This window comes from Oryza sativa, chromosome 9, assembly GCF_034140825.1.
Source record: "Oryza sativa Japonica Group chromosome 9, ASM3414082v1".
NCBI lineage: Eukaryota > Viridiplantae > Streptophyta > Magnoliopsida > Poales > Poaceae > Oryza > Oryza sativa.
Genome location: NC_089043.1, coordinates 17,266,539 through 17,285,185, shown reverse-complemented (window position 1 = coordinate 17,285,185; position 18,647 = coordinate 17,266,539). Strand labels below are relative to the sequence as shown.

The 18,647-nt window shown below is 40.1% G+C and overlaps 2 protein-coding genes across 2 annotated transcripts; one reads left to right on the top strand and one right to left on the bottom strand.

Annotated features, from left to right (window-relative positions):
* The first annotated feature begins 1,820 nt into the window (after positions 1-1,820).
* Positions 1,821-7,525, top strand: LOC112936346 (zinc finger BED domain-containing protein DAYSLEEPER-like). Its single transcript, XM_026020124.1, has 2 exons — positions 1,821-1,862; positions 6,620-7,525. Exons 1-2 carry the CDS (start codon positions 1,821-1,823, stop codon positions 7,523-7,525), a joined length of 948 nt encoding a protein of 315 aa, XP_025875909.1.
* A 5,365-nt stretch (positions 7,526-12,890) lies between these two features.
* Positions 12,891-14,057, bottom strand: LOC4346935 (uncharacterized). The gene is made up of 3 exons (XM_015755323.3): positions 13,568-14,057; positions 13,336-13,484; positions 12,891-13,241 (listed from the first exon to the last, which is right to left on the bottom strand). The coding sequence occupies exons 1-3, from the start codon at positions 13,878-13,880 to the stop codon at positions 13,077-13,079; spliced, it is 627 nt and encodes a 208-aa protein (XP_015610809.1). The 5' UTR covers positions 13,881-14,057; the 3' UTR covers positions 12,891-13,076.
* Positions 14,058-18,647: the final 4,590 nt, after the last annotated feature.

The following is an 18,647-nucleotide window of genomic DNA, read 5'->3' as shown; positions in this document are numbered from 1 at the left end:
ACGTAGGGAAAGACAAGAAGTAGCGTTTGCATCGTGTAGCGCTTGTATGTTAACATGAGAAAATTATTTTTTTAATAATAGATCTAATCTAATGGTGTAAAATAACAGGTCCACCAATTTAAATGAAAATCAACGATAAGATTATATAGTGCCATGTGGCGACTTAGGAGTGTTTGTAGGGGTACACGTGGCGGCTTGAGAGCGTTTGTAGGAAGTTTAATGGACTTTTAGTATATAATAACTAGGAAGGCAGCCCGTGCATATGCGCGGGCATCTTATTTAATGTGCATGAAACTTTATTACGAATGTCATGTGTGGGTGGCTTTCTATCAAAAATATTCTTTTACTTTATCCTAAACTAAAATTGAACTTATTTAATGTACTTTGAATATTGGTTATGATTTTTCTTCTAATTACCCTTGCAACATATAAATTGTGAACTAAAATTACTTTAAACCGTGTAGTTTTTAATTTATGATAAAATTTTGTGTCGAAACAATAGATGTGTTTACTGTGAATGTCCATTTTTTTTGTTAGATTCTGTTTGAAATTTTAGATATATTCATTTTATTAGTCCTATCAAAATGTTTGAATATTTCTATTTAAGATGGGTTTTAAGCCCAGCAAAAAAATTTAGAATTAGATAAATTTTGTTCAATTTTAATTTCATTTCTTTTCATCTTTATCTTTTATTTTTTTGGGGGAGAATTCCACTCTATGAGGCATCCTTAAAATGCTTTGATATCTACAATTCGGGATGAAAATATAAGTGAGTTGATCCTGCAACCTGGCATGGGGTAAAGGCATCTATTCTAAATTATATCTCTCTAATTAAGTAAAAAAAAATTAAAATAGAGGTCGTAGTATTTTTTTGGCAAATTACCACTAAACTGGAGTGTCATGTAACAAAAACATGTTTATTGTTCTATGCTAGATGTCAGGAATTCACGATGTATCGGAGTAAGTTTTACCAAAAAGAAATAAATATACATGATCTTTTAATTACTGTCTAAAATTGCCCTTTATATTCCTAAGGCAACATCATGGTTGTTTCACTGTTAAGATTCCACCGACGTTCTTAGTACGATCGGTATGTTCAACTGACCACGTGACTTCATAGAGAACATATATAATTTAGATGCTATGATCATTTTAAGATTATTTATTTATCTCTAAAAAGACAATTTATTGATAAAAGCATCAATATCAAATTGTATGGATGAATAACTCCTATATACATGTTGAGAGAAAAAAATAATTAAGTCGATAGAAAGTCGTTAGATGTCTAACAGGATATAAGTAATGGGTCTACCAATTTTGTGAAAAATTAAGGTGCGATATTTTTTATTTTTAGTGAGAAATTTTAGTATTTTCTTATATTTAGTGGAGGCCTCAATATGGATGCGGGTTGCAGAATGTAACTTTTTTGTTAGCATTTAAATATAGTCAATATGGTTATTAAATTATTGATTTCACTTAAAAAATAATGTGTAGTTCAAACAGATCATAAGAGACATATGGTGGCTATACCTAATAGGTGAAGGTTCGTTTGTGGTCTTCTCTTTGCCCACTAAGATAATTTTAATTTTAATTATCAAGAAATAAAAAAAATATAGAAAAGTAACACACCGCGCACGGGGGATGGGAATGGAGGGAGGGTTGGGATGTTTTTTTTCTTAAAAAAAAGCTTGATCTAATGACCTAAAATAATGTGTTCATGTTTAAGTCAAAACCGATGGTCGAATGTTTTATTTTTTTCTCAGATTTATTAGGATTTTCTATAATTTAAGCGGGACAAATAGCAACTTACCATAGCGTTTATGTGCTTTAATGCCTATAGGGATGGAGTGGAAGGGAAGAAGGTTTGTGATGTTTTTTTAAAGAAAAAAAAATCTAATAACGACGTAAATAATGTGTCCATTGATTTAAGTGGATACCAGTGATTGAATGTATCTCTAATTTAAGAGTGACACACAACGGTTTAGAAATATTTATAGAATGTTTAATGGATTTTAATGCGTATGATGTCTATTTGTGGGTTTTGGAAAATTTAAGAGTGACACACAACGGTTTAGAAATATTTATAGAATGTTTAATGGATTTTAATGCGTATGATGTCTATTTGTGGGTTTTTTCCAAAGAAGATAATTTTAATTTTAATTGTGATAAGCTTTCACATGGAAAACTGTATGTATTATAAAGAAGATGAAAGGATCAGATTAAATTCATTTAGAAATGGTAGTTTTAATCTTGGCCTGGGTAGTTAATAGCCTTAAATTCATTATTTAAGATGAAGAGCAGGAACCGTAGGATGGATATATATATATATATATATATCAGGTTGAATGCTCCATCAAGCGACCATTGATGATCCTATTCATTGTTAATTTTTCTTCCAGTTATATTCTGATTTGCATTCTTGGTCTGGGCTATGATCAAGTAACGGTAGTAGCGTATTGGCCGCTGGTGCCGAAGGAACCGATATCAGATGCGAGATTATTTAATTCTCTCCAAGGACGAACATACCCTTTCTAATTGATTTTCAGACTGTTAAGCACCTTCTAATCTTAGACTCTCATCTTTAAAATTCGTGCAGTTTTTTTAGTGGAAGAGCGAAGCGCATCTCGATATGAAAACAGAGAAACGGCATAAAAATCACTACGTGCGGGGACAGTGGGAGGTTTTGGTTTTCTAAAATAGATCTAACGATCTTAAATAATGGGTCCACCGATTTAAGTAAAAATCAATGGTTAGATTTCTCTATTTTATTAAAGTGCCACGTGGCGACTTGAGAGTATTTATAGTAGCCCGCGCATTCACGCGGGCATGCGTCGAACGCTAAGTTTGAGACACATTTGCCATGATTTCTCCATAATTTTTTCATCGGTATTAATTAATTATTTTTATAAGTTTCTAACCTATTAGCTTTATATTATATCATATTTAAGTAATATTTATAAGCAATTATTTACAATCTTCTTCATCATTTGAAAAGAAGGTAGACTTACTTTCTTCTTTAGAAAACATGTCAACGAAAGTAAAAGTAAGGTATTTTTTTAATTGCATATAAATTATCATAGTTTATTATGGGATGAATTGGGGACTATTAGAAGGACAGTGAGAAGAGTTAGGGAGACAAAGGGAAGATAGGGAAGAACAAAAGAATATACGGGATCCGTGAGGATATCATTGCGGGGAAGTTTTTAGTCTATTTTTTATTTAGTGGAGACACATTTTTTTATTAAGTAATTGGTACAATTAAATTATAGTATCAAATTTTAGTTGTATATATACATTTTTCATCTTTTAAATTTGATGCGTGTAGTTGGTTATTTGACACTACTTAAAAAATTATAGACACCATGAAAATTATAGACACCATGAAAATACGTAGAGCATCGTCATCATTGTTATCATGGATCTAATTTAGCTACATGATGCGTAGAAAATTGGCCCATGTGGCATATCATTTCTATAGTCAAAATATAGTTAACATGGGTCTTAAATTATTAATTTAATCACAAATAATATAAATATACAAACCAGTTGGAAATTAGATGCACAGTTATTTTGAAGTAGTTAACCACGGTATACTCTTTCACGATGTAAGTACACTTTATTTGTTGACTAACTTACGTAGTACACTGAGAGAGAGAATGTTCGTTATTTCTTTATCGCTCCAAGGCCGAACATAGGCATGTTATTTTACAAATCTAATCTTACTGTGTGACATACATACCGGATCCAACAGCTTTAGTTGAAATCGACGAACAGATCTTTTTCTCTTTTTTTCTGATAACTTGAGAGTTATAATCTATCTAATTAATAATTTTTATAAAAAACCGATATATACGACCCTAATTCTCCCGATGGAAATATTATTTTTGAATGTTTTCACATATATGTATCATGTATGCTTATCGCTCCTCAAATACCATCCAAATAATTTTGAATCATCCAAAACAAATTGTGAGAATATACATGAAATTTAAATTTAATTTGATAAGCATGAAAAACATAGCTAAATTTCATTGTTTTCATTTTTACACACACACACACACACACACACACACACACACACACACACACACACACACACACACACACACACACACACACACACACACACACACACACACATATATATATATATATATATATATATATATATATATTCAAATTAGCGTTGAATATTTGTCCAGTGATATTTGACACCATACAAATATAAAAATATGATGTGAAATTATTTAAAAATATCATAACATCATTTATTACATGTCGACGCATATGTCATGATGTATTTAGCACTATAGTATAGCCATTATACAACATGATGGTAAATTGTACAGTAAAAAAAAACATGATGGTAAATTGCATGTATAATTTAAAAGTTATGAACGTTTCAAGACCGGTGATATATTATGTCATAATCTATGTCGTCAAGTTTGCTACTTTTATTTGCATAACATGTAAAATGTTAGAACATAGTTCCATGTGCAACTTTTTTAATAAAAGCATAGTTCTTAACATATTTTCTTAAGAGAAATTATCTGGCACTCTATTCAATCATATTGACCAAATTAATTACAATCTGCCTAAAAATTAACAGACTCAATGGTAGCGAGAAACACATGGAAAAAAAATTCACTCGAGTAATAATCTCACTAACATGAGTTAGTGGGTTTTGATATTATTATGGATCTAATAATTTTTAGATACTTTTTAATACTTATATCGTAACCCTGCACTATATTAAAGAAAATGTAAAGATAAGCTATATCAAAGAATACTCACGGCGTGTGTCACGTGGTTGTTATAGATCTAATTTAGCAATGCATGTTGGTGAGCAAATGGTTGTCAATACTATTTGCTACGTGAGAAGGACATGCAAAAGTATATAATGTGACATTTTTTATTAGAATATAGGCTATTTCACTAAGAAAGGCTATAATAAAATATTTCGACAACGAATATTACGCACATGTAGGTGCACTTTCAATAGGATTATATAAACGTGTGTTAGAAGGTGCATTTGCGGAGATGTGAGTGTGAAGTTGCGTATGTGGTGGTGTGTGTGTGCGCGTGTTTGTCTACTTTATAAAATAAATAAATACATTATTTCATATGTGAACATTTTTTAATTAAAATGTAGTTAGTATAAAAATATAGTTAATATAGGATGCAATATATTTTCTTCTGTTTTATATTGAAGATAGATCCTATTTTAAATAGTGAATTATGGTTTAAATAATCACTATGGTAGAAAATAAAGAGAGTAAAAGAAACCATAGAGGAGGGTGCGGATCATGAACTGATCATGTGTATATATACAAACATAACAGGTTTGAATATAAAATTAAGAGGGAAGGATGGATTTACTTTTTCCCAACTGTATCTACAAGTTTTATTTTCTGCTTTTTTTCAGCATATAGTGAGTACCACGTGTAATTATATTTGGAAGGACAGATGGTAGATACGCATACAAACAAAACAACTTTTGGTTGTGTTCACAGGTCTAGGTTCCAATCCTTGCTTCCCGCACGTATGATTTCCGCTACTACTAAACGGTGTATTTTGTTTCCAAAAATTTTTTATAGAAATGCGGCTGTAAAAAGTCATATTAACCCGTTTTAAGTTTTTTAAACTAATACTTAGGCTGTGTTTAGATTCTAACTTTTTTCTTCAAACTTCCAACTTTTCCGTCACATCAAATGTTTGGACACATGTATGGAGCATCAAATGTGGACAAAAAGAAAAACTAATTGCACAGTCCGACTGTAAATCACGAGATTACATTTAAAGAAATAATTAATCCGTCATTAGCACATGTGGGTTACTGTAGCACTTATAGCTAATCATGACGTAATTAGGCTCAGAAGATTTGTCTCGCAGTTTACAGTCGGAATCTGTAATTTCTTTTGTTATTAATCTACGTTTAATACTTCAAATGTGTGTCTGTATATCTAAAAAAAATTGCCAAACTTTTACAGCATCGAAACATGGCCTTATTTTTTTTTAAGAAAAAGCTAATTAATACTTAGCATCGAAACATGTGCATAATAATAAGTAACCTCGTATTCCATATTAGGACGGAAGGATTAACATTTTTTTCCTAATCGTACACGCGTACAGAGGTAATATGTATGTTTATTTTCTACTTTCGTCCGGTGAACAGTGCATATATACGTATTTTCTTTGACGTATATCTGCTGATGACATTTTTGACCGGCACAATACCCTCGCACCTGTCATACATAGGCGGAAGAGAAGGGGTGGGATTTTTTTAATCTAATCTAATGGTCCACAATAATGGGTCCACCAATTTTAATGAAAATTAAGGGTTGGATGTATTTCTGCCACGAGGTGGCTTAGGAGCGTTTTTAGATTGCCACGTGGCGGCCTAAGAGCGTTTGTAGGAAGTTTAATGGACTTTTTGCCACGAGGTGGCTTAGGAGCGTTTTTAGATTGCCACGTGGCGGCCTAAGAGCGTTTGTAGGAAGTTTAATGGACTTTTAGTATATAATAGATAATAGATAGATAGATAGATCCTTCTTGTGATGCAGGACAACTGATTAGTATTATATTGGGATCTATTGAAAACTGGGGTCTTCGTGATAAGGTTTTTAGTGTTGTATTGGATGATGAGTTTGTTGATGATTCAGTTGCTTCAAATGTCGAATCCCATCTCCAGAAATGGAACTCCCACTGCGCAAACCAGAGCTTGTTTGTGGTACGATATGGAACTCATTTACTTGATCAGGTTATTCAAGTGGGGCTGGATGAACTTGACAAAATCGTGGAGAAGTCAATGAATTGTTCTGAGAGCACGGAGGGCCTCACCTCTTCAGAAGTAAAATATGCAAACTACAACTATGCAGCATCAGGGAAAGACTGGAGCTGTGCACGTCGTATTTGTGATACCTTGGAGGATTTTCATCGGTATATGGACATAATGCACAATTTTCCCTGTCCCGTGGACCTCTTTGAGAAGGTGTGGCAAGTCAAATGTAATTTGCAACGCAAAGTTGATAACCCCAGGGATGATGCATTTGCTACTGTGGTAAAGAAGATGCAAGAGAAGTTCAAGAAATGCTGGAAACTTTGTTGCTTACATTTCTATATGGCCATGATCGTTGATCCTTCATATCGTCTGGAAAACATCAAACTTCATGTTGACCTGCACACTGACACAGATTATATTCGTTGTATGGATGATATATTGCTCAGGCTCTTTGATGAATATTCTGGCAAGGTGGAAGATTCTAACTGTACTAAGGAGACTAGAAATGAAATCAATGTGAGCAGAGATGATGATCGGTTGAAATATTACCGTCGTTATGGATATCCAATTTGTGAGCGACCGATGACTGAGCTTGATCAGTACTTGCAAGAGCCATGCCTCTCTGGAGGTGAGCGTGATGTTCTTCACTGGTGGAAGGAACATAACCTGACCTATCCAACGGTTGCTCGGATGGCACGTGACATATTGGCCATGCCATTGTTAGATATGTGTATAGCGATGTAGTCTTAGACTTATTTTACTGTTGGCCCATATACCATTGTATATGCTAGTGCTCTCCTGGAATACACAGTACTGATTTTAGCACAATTCACATGGTATCAGAGCAAGGTTGCTCTTACGATTCCCGTCGATGTCCGCCGCCGGCGAGCTCTTCACCGGTCTTGGTCTCCGGCGAGTGTCCTCCCTCATCTCTTCTCCCAGTGGAAGTTTTCTGCTGTGTGTTCTGTTTTTCGTGGTCACTTGATTTTGGGGATCGACCCTCTTCTCTTCTGGCTGGAGCATCTTTTTCTCCTGCTGGATCTGCTTGACTGCTTTTTCTCCTGCTTCTTTTTCTCCTGCTCGAGGTTGCATTATCCAATTGTGCTAGCTGCAGTGGTGTCGGCTAGCTGCAGTCTGCAGGACCCGCAGCCTCCATCCTTTGCTGTCGCACTTGCCGCCAGGACTCTTTCCAACAAATCTGCCATGTGTTGGATCTCCTGCTGCTGATTACAATACCTAATTGCAGCCACTAATTGCAGCAGCGGCAGCCCAGTGCAGCAGTGCAGTAGCAGCGTTTCAAGTGCAGCAGCAGCTCAGCCTTTCAGATTGCAACCATGGCATCAGATCCACTTGGGAATGTCATTCTTTTGCCTTTGGATATAAAACTCAATGGACAAAATTACCGTGAGTGGGCTTCCTCTGCTCGTATGCAACTCAGGTCGTATGGTGTGGCCTCTCACTTGAATGATGATCCACCTCATGAGAAGGAAGATGAGAAGAAAATTGCAGCTTGGCGACGTAATGATGAGCGTGTGATGGCCTTCTTGTGCATGAGCGCTGAGGTCCCCATTAGAATGAATTTTATTGATCTTTCTTCTGCTAAGAAGATGTGGGAGTATCTTCAACAACGCTATTCGAGATACACTTGGATTTACTTCATGAAACACCGTTCACAACTTTTATCCATATACCAATCCTTTATTCGCATGATCCATACTCAGTTTTCTGCTACTATTCGTATTTTTCGTTCTGATTCAGGAGGGGAGTACCTCTCAGCTGCTTTTCGACAACTTCTTTCTTCCGAGGGTACTCTTCCTCAGCTCTCTTGCCCTGGTGCCCATCCTCAAAATGGTGTTGCTGAGCGCAAGCACCGGCATATCATTGAGACTGCACGCACTCTATTGATTGCATCATTTGTACCTTCTCATTTTTGGGCTGAAGCTGTTTCCACTGCTGTTTATCTCATCAATATTCAGCCATCATCTCGCCTTCAAGGAAAGTGTCCAGGAGAGGTTCTATTTGGATCTTCCCCATGCTATGATCATCTTCGTGTTTTTGGTTGTACTTGCTATGTTCTTTTGGCATCTCGAGAGCGCACCAAGTTGTCAGCTCAATCAGTTGAGTGTGTTTTTCTTGGCTATAGTATTGAACATAAAGGGTATCGTTGTTATGACCCCTCTTCTCGTCGTATTCGCATATCTCGAGATGTCACTTTCATTGAGGATCGTCCATATTTCTACTCTAAAATCTCGTCCTCCTCATCTCCTCAGGAGTCCATTTCTTTTCTCCATCTTCCACCTATTCCTTCTCAAGACCTAACTACCATCAGTGAGACACCTTCTCCATCTTCCATTCCTTCACCCTCTTTGGATATACCATCATCCACTCTAACACCAAGGTCAGAGATGTCACCTTTTCCTTTCCACTATAGTCGTCGACCTCGAACTCCACATGAGTCTCAGCCTCCCTCTTGTCTTCCTTCAGATGTTCCAACTAGTACCATTAATGCTCAATCTGATGATCCACCCGTTGCTCCGCTCATTGATGATCCACTTGTGTCATCACCACAGTCTGCTACACCACGATATGGTCTTCGAGATCGCAGCAAGATAATGCCTCATCCTCGCTATATGTGTGCAGCAATTGATGGTGTTCAGGAGCCTAGTACATATCAAGAGGCTGCTGCCATTCCTGAGTGGCAATTGGCTATGACAGAGGAGCTTGCTGCCTTAGAGCGAACAAGAACCTGGGATATTGTTCCTCTTCCTTGTCATGCCATTCCAATTACTTGCAAGTGGGTGTTTAAGGTGAAGACTCGCTCTGATGGCTCTATTGAGCGCTACAAAGCTCGCTTAGTTGCTCGCGGTTTTCAGCAAGAACATGGTCGCGATTATGATGAGACTTTCGCTCCGGTTGCTCACATGACCACTGTTCGTACTCTTGTAGCCGTGGCAGCTGCTCGTTCCTGGACCATATCTCAGATGGATGTGAAGAATGCTTTTCTTCATGGTGACCTAAAGGAGGAGGTTTACATGAAACCGCCTCCTGGTGTTGATGCCCCTGCAAATTATGTTTTTCGTCTCAATCGTGCTCTTTATGGTTTAAAGCAAGCACCTCGTGCTTGGTTTGAGCGTTTTAGCTCCGTTGTTTGTGCTGCTGGATTCTCTCCAAGTGATCATGATCCGGCTTTATTCATTCATGTTTCTGACCATGGACGGACTCTATTGTTGCTTTATGTTGATGACATGCTAATCACAGGGGATGACTTAGAGTATATTGCTTTTGTGAAGCAATGTCTAAGTGAGCAATTCATGATGTCTGATTTAGGCCCTCTTAGCTACTTTTTGGGGATAGAGGTCACTAATACAGAGGATGGCTACTACCTTTCTCAGCATCGATATATTGATGATCTTATAACACGCTCTGGTCTTACTGATACCAAGACTGCCACTACTCCAATGGAGCTACATGTTCAACTTCGTTCTACTGAAGGTGTTTTGCTTGAGGATCCCTCTCGATATCGTCAAATTGTTGGAAGCCTTGTTTATCTCACTATAACCAGACCAGATATTGCTCACATTGTTCATGTGCTTAGTCAGTTTGTCAGTGCACCTACCTCTGTTCATTATAGCCATTTGCTTCGTGTGCTCCGTTACTTGAGAGGGACTGCATCTCGACAACTATTCTATGCACGCTCGAGTCAGCTTCACCTCCATGCATATTCTGACTCAACCTGGGCGAGTGATCCAATGGATCGTCGATCAATTACTGGATATTGTATTTTCCTTGGTACTTCTCTCATTGCTTGGAAGTCCAAGAAGCAAACTGCTGTGTCAAGATCCAGTACTGAATCTGAACTTCGCGCACTTGCTACTACCACTTCTGAGATTGTTTGGCTTCGTTGGTTATTATCTGATCTTGGTGTAGAATGCAAGGATCCAACACCTCTTCTTTGTGATAACACAGGAGCTATACAAATTGCCAATGATCCTGTAAAGCATGAGTTAACTAAGCATATTGGAGTGGATGCATCATTCACACGCTCTCATTGTCAGCAGTCAACAATTTCTCTTCGATATGTGCCATCTGAACTTCAAGTTGCTGACTTCTTTACCAAGGCTCAAACTAGAGAGCAACACCGTCTTTACATTCTCAAACTCAATGTGATAGATCCTCCAAATCATTCTCCAAATCCACCTTGAGTTTGAAGGGGGCTGTTAGATATGTGTATAGCGATGTAGTCTTAGACTTATTTTACTGTTGGCCCATGAGGCCCATATACCATTGTATATGCTAGTGCTCTCCTGGAATACACAGTACTGATTTTAGCACAATTCACAGCCATGTCGTACTGATTGCAATGTAGCAATAAGAACTGCAAAGTTTGCTATATTTGAATCACGTAAACACCATATTGAAAAGCTCGTTTGTTTGCAGGATTGGCTCACAACTGACGGTATGATTATACCTTTGCGTTCTCTTATTGTTCTCCCATTACATTGTTGTACTTACTGTAGTTATCATGAATTAACAGGTTCTGCTAGCCAGAAGTCGACGAATGGTAGTACTGAGTGAAGTTAATCTTCACATCTCAAAAGGAGAACGGTTCCATGTAAGCTGCTTTCTTAACTTATCCACGCTTCAAAATATGTTGTTAGCAATGGCTCATTAGTTTTATTTTGAGATGCAGGAATGCAGGATTCATCTATGACAAAAATGCACAGAAAACGACTTTGATCAGACAATTTTGGGCACAATGCCAAGTTCATTTGCCAAATATGATTAACACTAGTAGTGTTTGTTACTGATGGAGTTGTAAATAGGCTTTTTTACCGACGAGTTGAGGATAGCTTGTCAGTGGTTCCTACTTCTAATGTCAGCTACTTTGAACTTAGCATTTCATCTGATGATGCTTTATCATTATGTTTTCACTCATATCCTGTTCTGGTGTTGAGTTCATTCATTTAATGTTCAGTCCTCTTATGGTTTAGTTAGGCTAAAATATAGTCCCTTCTTCTGCTAATTCATGCATCAGTTTGATTTGCTGGTCAAAAAAGTTCAGACTGTCTGAAGTCTGAACAATGATACACTGCCTGCCTTTTCAGCACGCACGCACGCTGCTAATCAGGCTTTTGCCTCTTCCATAATCATGAGCCGAGATGCATGGATCACATACCAAACTATCAAATTAATCCCCCACCATTTGCACTGTAAAGATCTGGATCTGAAGCATCTGAGGGACCAAGGCAACAGAATTTACGAGCTGGACATCTAACTGGAGATAATCTTGTTGCATAAATGGCATCGTGCAACTGACAATAATATGTTTGAGATATTGATACATGACATCTCAATACAATACTGTCTTCAGAAGTCACCTTGTAAACTATGCTAAACCATACTTGATCACTGGCCATTGCCTATGGATCTGCATCTTCTGTACTGTGAGGAATACTCTATTAGTAAATTCAGTTCTGTTCTTCCAAATTTCAGACTGACCCTTGTGCAGCCTGCAGGACAGCATCACTGAATCCCAGGAGAACACAGCAGTGGACGGCCAGCCACCGGAGCAGCGACGACGATGCGCAGAGAGCCACCACACGTGTGGGGTGTCGATGGCGAGGCTCGCTGGAGCTCCACTGGCAGCCGTGGACGGCGGCCCTGATCCGGGCTGGCATTGCCAGAGCCTCCAAGTGGACTGATGGAGCTTAGCAACTCCAAAACACTTCAGAAGAATCAGAACCAGCAGTGTTGTGTCCTCGTCTGCCGAGTATTTTACACCGAAACACTGGATAGCATGTGCCCAGCACCTGATCTAGCAGTTTCACTCCTGGAATTCAAAACCGAGACGCCTCGGACGGCGCGAATTCGAGACGAAGAAATGCATTATTGGTACCTTGGATATTTTGCTCTGCAGATTTCAAACTGAAAAATCTGGTAAATTTTGCGAAGTAACTGGACTGGGTAAATAGTAGTATATGTTGATGGAAAAGGGTTGGGATGCTTTCTGAATCTCCTTCTGTTCAGGTAAAGCTTCAGAGTTGCAAATCACTGAACCCCAATTGCACACTGAAGTTTCAGTTTTTCACCATGCAAATTACATGAGAGATGAAACAAGCTTTCCTTCCTATTGATCCTGCTCTGATTACTCTGATTTACAATTTTTTCTGCTTTCTTTTGGAGGTAGTTCCAACTTCCAAGCACTTTATACTAAGAGAGAAAAGAAAAAAAAGAAAAGAAGAAGAAAGAAAAAAAAAGAAAAGAAAACCAGACAATACAGCACCAAACAGGGGAATCATCTTGCGGCGGATTCAGAGATGCTGCTGCCGCCGCCGCCGCCGCCGCTCTGGCTCGCGGCCTCGGAGATGCTCTGCAGCGACGGCCGCCAGTGCCGGCCTCTGCCGCCGGCGGCCGGCGGCGCGCCGGCGCCGGAGCTCCGGTGCCGGTCCCTCTTCCCGTCCTGCGCGGCGGCGAGAACATCTCGAGGCGTTAGCTTTCTTGCAAGGCGGAGAATTCAGTCTTGACATGAGGAAAAAAAATGCAGGGACAGTGACCTGATCGTCGGAGGCGCTCTCCTCCTCCTCCTCCTCCTCGGCTACGCCAGCGAGCGGGTCGCCTCGCCGGAGCTGCTCGTGCTGCTGCCTGATGGCCTCGCACCGCCGCATCTTCTCGTTCTTCCTCGCCCGCAGCGCCTTCGTCACCTCTGCGCATCCACCACGCGCGGATTTCAGGTTGCCGCGTCAACGAGAATGGCGAATCGAAGCGCAAGAACGGATGGGTGCTGACCTTGGGAGGTGATGAGGCGGTAGACCTGGCCGAGGAGGAGCGTGTCCTTGGGCTTGAGGAGCTTGACCCTGGTGATCTTGGCGCCGCCTCCGCCGCCGCCGGTGGCTCCACCGGCGTTGGTCTTGTTGTCCCCCGCGGCGGCGGCGGAGGCGGCCTTGTCGGCGGAGATGCGGAGGATGACGAGGGCGACGTAGTGGCCGGGGTTGGCCCGCATGACGTCGGCGGCGGTGGTGGGCCAGTAGAGCCGCTCCACCTTCCCGCCGGGGTGCTGGATGACGACCGCCGCCGCCTCCGCCGCCTGGCAGTTGCCCATTTCTCTCTCCCTCCTCCGCCTTCCTCTCGCGCCGCCGGTATCAAGCTGCGCCGCCGCGGCGGCGGTGGCGATTGCGAGTTCTTGGGAGTGAAGAGGAGGAGGTGGAGGTGGTGGAGGTCATGCAGTTGCCGTTTTGAGGTGGTGGTGTTAAATGCGGTGAAGGAGCGGGGGTAATGTGGGGGAAGGGGGGGGGGGGGCTCTCATATTTTAGTGGAGATTTTAGTTTTGGATTGGGCTTTGTTTTGGATCCGGGTTAATCATCCAATTAAGATCCGTTACCGGTAAAAAGTGTGTTTATTATCAATTAAGATCCGTTATCGGTAAAATGTGTGTTTAGCGGGCAGTGGTGGATCCAGAAAATCGATTCGTTGGTGTCATAACATGTATATCGGTGTCATAGTACGCTAATTATGTTTAAATCATGATATTATAACATATGGATAAACAGTTTTGCTATAGGTTTTGTCGAAAGCCGCCGGTGTTGCCTGACACCGGCCCTAGTACTGTAGATCCGCCTCTGTTACCGGGCTCTAACTTCTAAATATAACTCTAAGAGTGAAGTCTGGAGTTGAGTTATGGAGTGGCTCGAACCCTGCTTCATTTCTTTAGTTTATTTTTTGCATATCACTTTAGTCCACTCCACTCTTATTTAGCTGAAGTTGAAGCTATTTGGTTAGATTTAAGCTATAGGAGAAGTGAAGCCGAAGCTATAGTCCTATCAAACATGCCTAAAGTAAATTTATATTTATCAATTACAATTTAGGTGTTTAACAGGAGACAATCACACTCGAGCACTTGCTTAGCGTAACAGAGAGTGACACAAGTTATATAAGTTACTGCAGGGTAAAGTCATATCATACGACTAGTGTGATGGTTTTATTACCTTACCAAGTAGGCAAGTAATAGGTTTATAATATAGGTATAATAAGGTTGTATCCTCTTGTAGGTTCATATGTATAATATGTCGATATTTATAGCTTATTTTATTGCTAAAGGACCCGTTGGAATGCATGAATTTGACAATATTTTCATATGAATTAGTTCAATTTTCATAAAATTTTCATATGAATTAGGTTTACAATATTTTCATATGAATTATTTAAAAGGAGGCCTAAATGGATAGGTAGAGTCATAGAGACCAGGGACAGGGAAGAATGAAGGGTCGTTGACTATTCCTATATATGGTCACTTCTTCATTAAGAAGCTCTTTTAGGTTTTATAGATTATCTAGTTGATTTTTAATAATTTTGGACCAGTATGTAAACAGAGTTATCCTGACTCATTCATTTTGTTAGCATGTCATAATAAGCCGTATATCAGGTCTTCAACAAAAATATAGAAAAGGAGGATAAGATAAGCAAACATTGTGCCAATGTGACAGTGCACTTGTAGCGTTGAAACCCCAGATTGCAACGGCTGGAGATGTCATGGGCATGACGCACTTCTATTCTCCATTTTATTATTATATTTATTTTTATCTGAACATCATCTATGCACTGAGAAACTTGGTGCTTATCTGCTTCTTATTTTCTCCCTTATTTTTTTTGGGTTACCTTTTTCCGACATGCTAGCCGGCTTTCCTCCTCTTTTCATTCCCACTTTGTTTTGTTCTTCGAAATCGCAGAAATGATCTCTATGTAAGCTGGAGTGCAAAATCTTAGGTGAATCAGACAACAAAAATACTTTGTTTCATAGGGGACACACACACACACAAAAAAAAATTCATTGGCGGCGGATCGCAAGATATCATGTAACAAATGAAACTCTAGTTTTCTTTGCAATACCTTCTGTAAGAGGGTGTAGACATTGTTTCATTGGATAAATATAGGTTCAAGAAACATCCAGGGGTCTTCCGGCTAGCTACATAAGTGGTGGGTTAGACAACCTTGGTTTAAAATTTCATCCCTTCTAATTTTTTGATATTAGATTATTTCCTAATATTCACGCCGAAGTCTCATACCTTCTAATTATTTGATATTAGGTCATTTCCTAATATTTGCTTTTTTAATATAGGTTCATATAGTCTCAGAAAATTCTATAACTCAAGAAAATTCATTTATATTTCACATTGAACCTACGATCCATGAAGATGCTTCATGCTTATGCTCAGTCAAAATTTAAATTTTCAACTTTAAATTTGAAGCTAATTTTAAGATTTTTTTCATCGAAGTTTATTTTTCAGCCTTTGCTTCTAGGTTGCTAAGAATACGTACATAAAAGTTTTATTCATAAATTATTTTTTATTTGTAATGTAAATATGTCGTTTGACGTTGGATCCCAAATCTCTCGACAAAACGTACAAAATGCGTCGGCTTAAAGAAAAAAAAACATGTGTCTCTCGCGTGTGATCGTCAGTTCGCCACACCATATTCCGAAAACTATGGTATGGCCATGGCATTTATGGCCCTGTATATCCTGCATCTCAGGGTGAACTACACTACACGTACTACTTTGGAACTTAGACGTGGTGATGTACGTGGCATCATAGGGCCCACCTGCCAGGGACCGAATGCATGTGGCCCCCACGTTATGGGAGAGCTAGCAGAAGTTGCCTTTGGTTTTGCCATGAACTCTGCACTTCTGCGCTGCTGACCACCTCATGCGTACGGCATGCGTAGGCCGTGAATCCGGCCGGAGGAAGATCTTTGGTGCATCGTGATCAAACATTTGCATCGTCGCATCATTGCCATGCCGTCAGTTCCTTTCTCGCTTTCTTTCAATTCAGGCTATGTTTAGTTCGTATTAAAATTAGAAGTTTGATTGAAATTGGAACAATGTGATAGAAAAATTAGAAGTTTGTGTATAAGAAAGTTTTGATGTGATGAAAAAGTTGAAAGTTTAAAAGAATAACTTTGGAACTAACACGGCATCAGTTCATTTCGGTTTTGTTTTCCCTTCTTTGGAGGGCATTTGGTCCGAGTACCATTATGATAGAACTGATCTTTACTGGGTCGGCCGAAAACCACATTAAAAATATTTTTTTAGTTTGGTTTAAAACTCCAATGGGACTAAAGATTGTCGCGGGGGGCGGGGGAGGGGATTCCTGGTTTGTAATACCAACCGAGACTAAAGATCTAAGTGTAAGTGTAACAAATCAGGACCAAAATTTAAAAAAAAAACGCTGCCGCTCACCTCCCACTCACCGTTATCTCCTCGGAAACCGCTGCCGCACGCCTCCCACACTCTATCTCCCTTATCTCTATCTCCTCACACCCTCCTCCTCCACTCCTCCTCCCTCTCCTCTGATCCCCTCCTCCCCTTTCCCTATCGCGGGCCGCGGCGGTAGCAGCCGGTGTCCCGCAGTGGCGGCGGCGGGCGTCGGCAGTGGCAGCGGCCCCCCTGCCCTCCTCCCCTTCCCCTCTCGCGGGCCGCGGTGGCGAGCGGCTGGCGTCGGCAGTGGCAGCGGCTCTCCTGGCCTCCTCCCCTTCCCCTCTTGCGGGCCGCGGCGGCGGCGGTGGGTGGCGGCAGCAGCAGCCCCCCTGCCCTCTCCTCCTCTTCCCGTCTCGCGGGCCACGGCTGCGGCAGCGGGCGGCGACATCCTACCCTCCGCCGATCCTCACAAGCCATATTGTTTTCTACGTAACAGAAGTTTCTTCCGACCTCTATATCAACCGTAATGTGTGTGTGTATATATATGTTATTTAATTATGGATATTATAATTTGAACCCTATTTACGAAGGTATATATATACATCCACAACTTCATAATGGTAAAAGGATAGTTTTGCAACTAAAATAGGGCTAAAAATTTTGAGTCCAGGGTGTATGCTAACTGGAGGAGCCTACAAAGTGTGGTGGAAGTTGTTAAAGAGTATTGAAGGTACATTGACCACATTTCACCGGCTGCTTCCTGAATATTCTTTGGAGATGTCCAATGTGTTAGTATCTTCTCCAATAGGACTTATCAGCAATTAACCTCCAAAAACTTTTCAGCATTGCATGAAAAGCATATGCCCCCCTCCAGAATACTACCACAACACACATAAAGGCAATAGCAGTGCAAGCAACACTATTGAGTTTCTCTAGGTGCCAAGCCACAACTCACATAGTGCAGGCTGAGCCAAAGCAATTTTGGGACGAGGGAGCGCGTGCGAGGCGAGATGACGAAGTGGAGAGGGGATGACCCGCCAATGCGGGATGCGTGTCTCGTGTCGTCTGACCTCAAACGCAGGTGGGCCGTGCGCATCCTCCTGAAGGGCGTTCCGGCTCGCACAAACACGCCAGATTTTCTCCTACGTGTCCCAACGAAGCTAAAGCCACGTACCTGCACTGTGAATGGTGGTACACTTGAACAGCAACAGGGACCCCACCTGCCAATGTCACTCACTATGCAAGAAGAAGAATAGGGCTTGTACTAGTAGTATATTGGTTTGGTTTGTACTCCCTCCTTCCCTAAATGTTTGACGCCGTTGACTTTTTTAAACATGTTTGACCGTTTGTCTTATTAAAAAACTTTTGTGAAATGTGTAAAACTATATGTATACATAAAAGTATATTTAACAATAAATCAAATGATAGGAAAAGAATTAATAATTACTTAAATTTTTTGAATAAGACGAATGGTCAAATATTTTTAAAAAAATCAACGGTGTCAAATATTTTGGGATGGAGGGAGTAGCCAAATCATGAGTGCGACGTTGTGCAGGACACCACTTGCGAGTCTAGGAACCAGAGGACACACCAGGTATACTCTTCTGTTGATGCGTATAAGAAACGACTTGCTGCAAATGCAGCGGTTGGCACTCAAGTTACAGTGCACAGCCATGT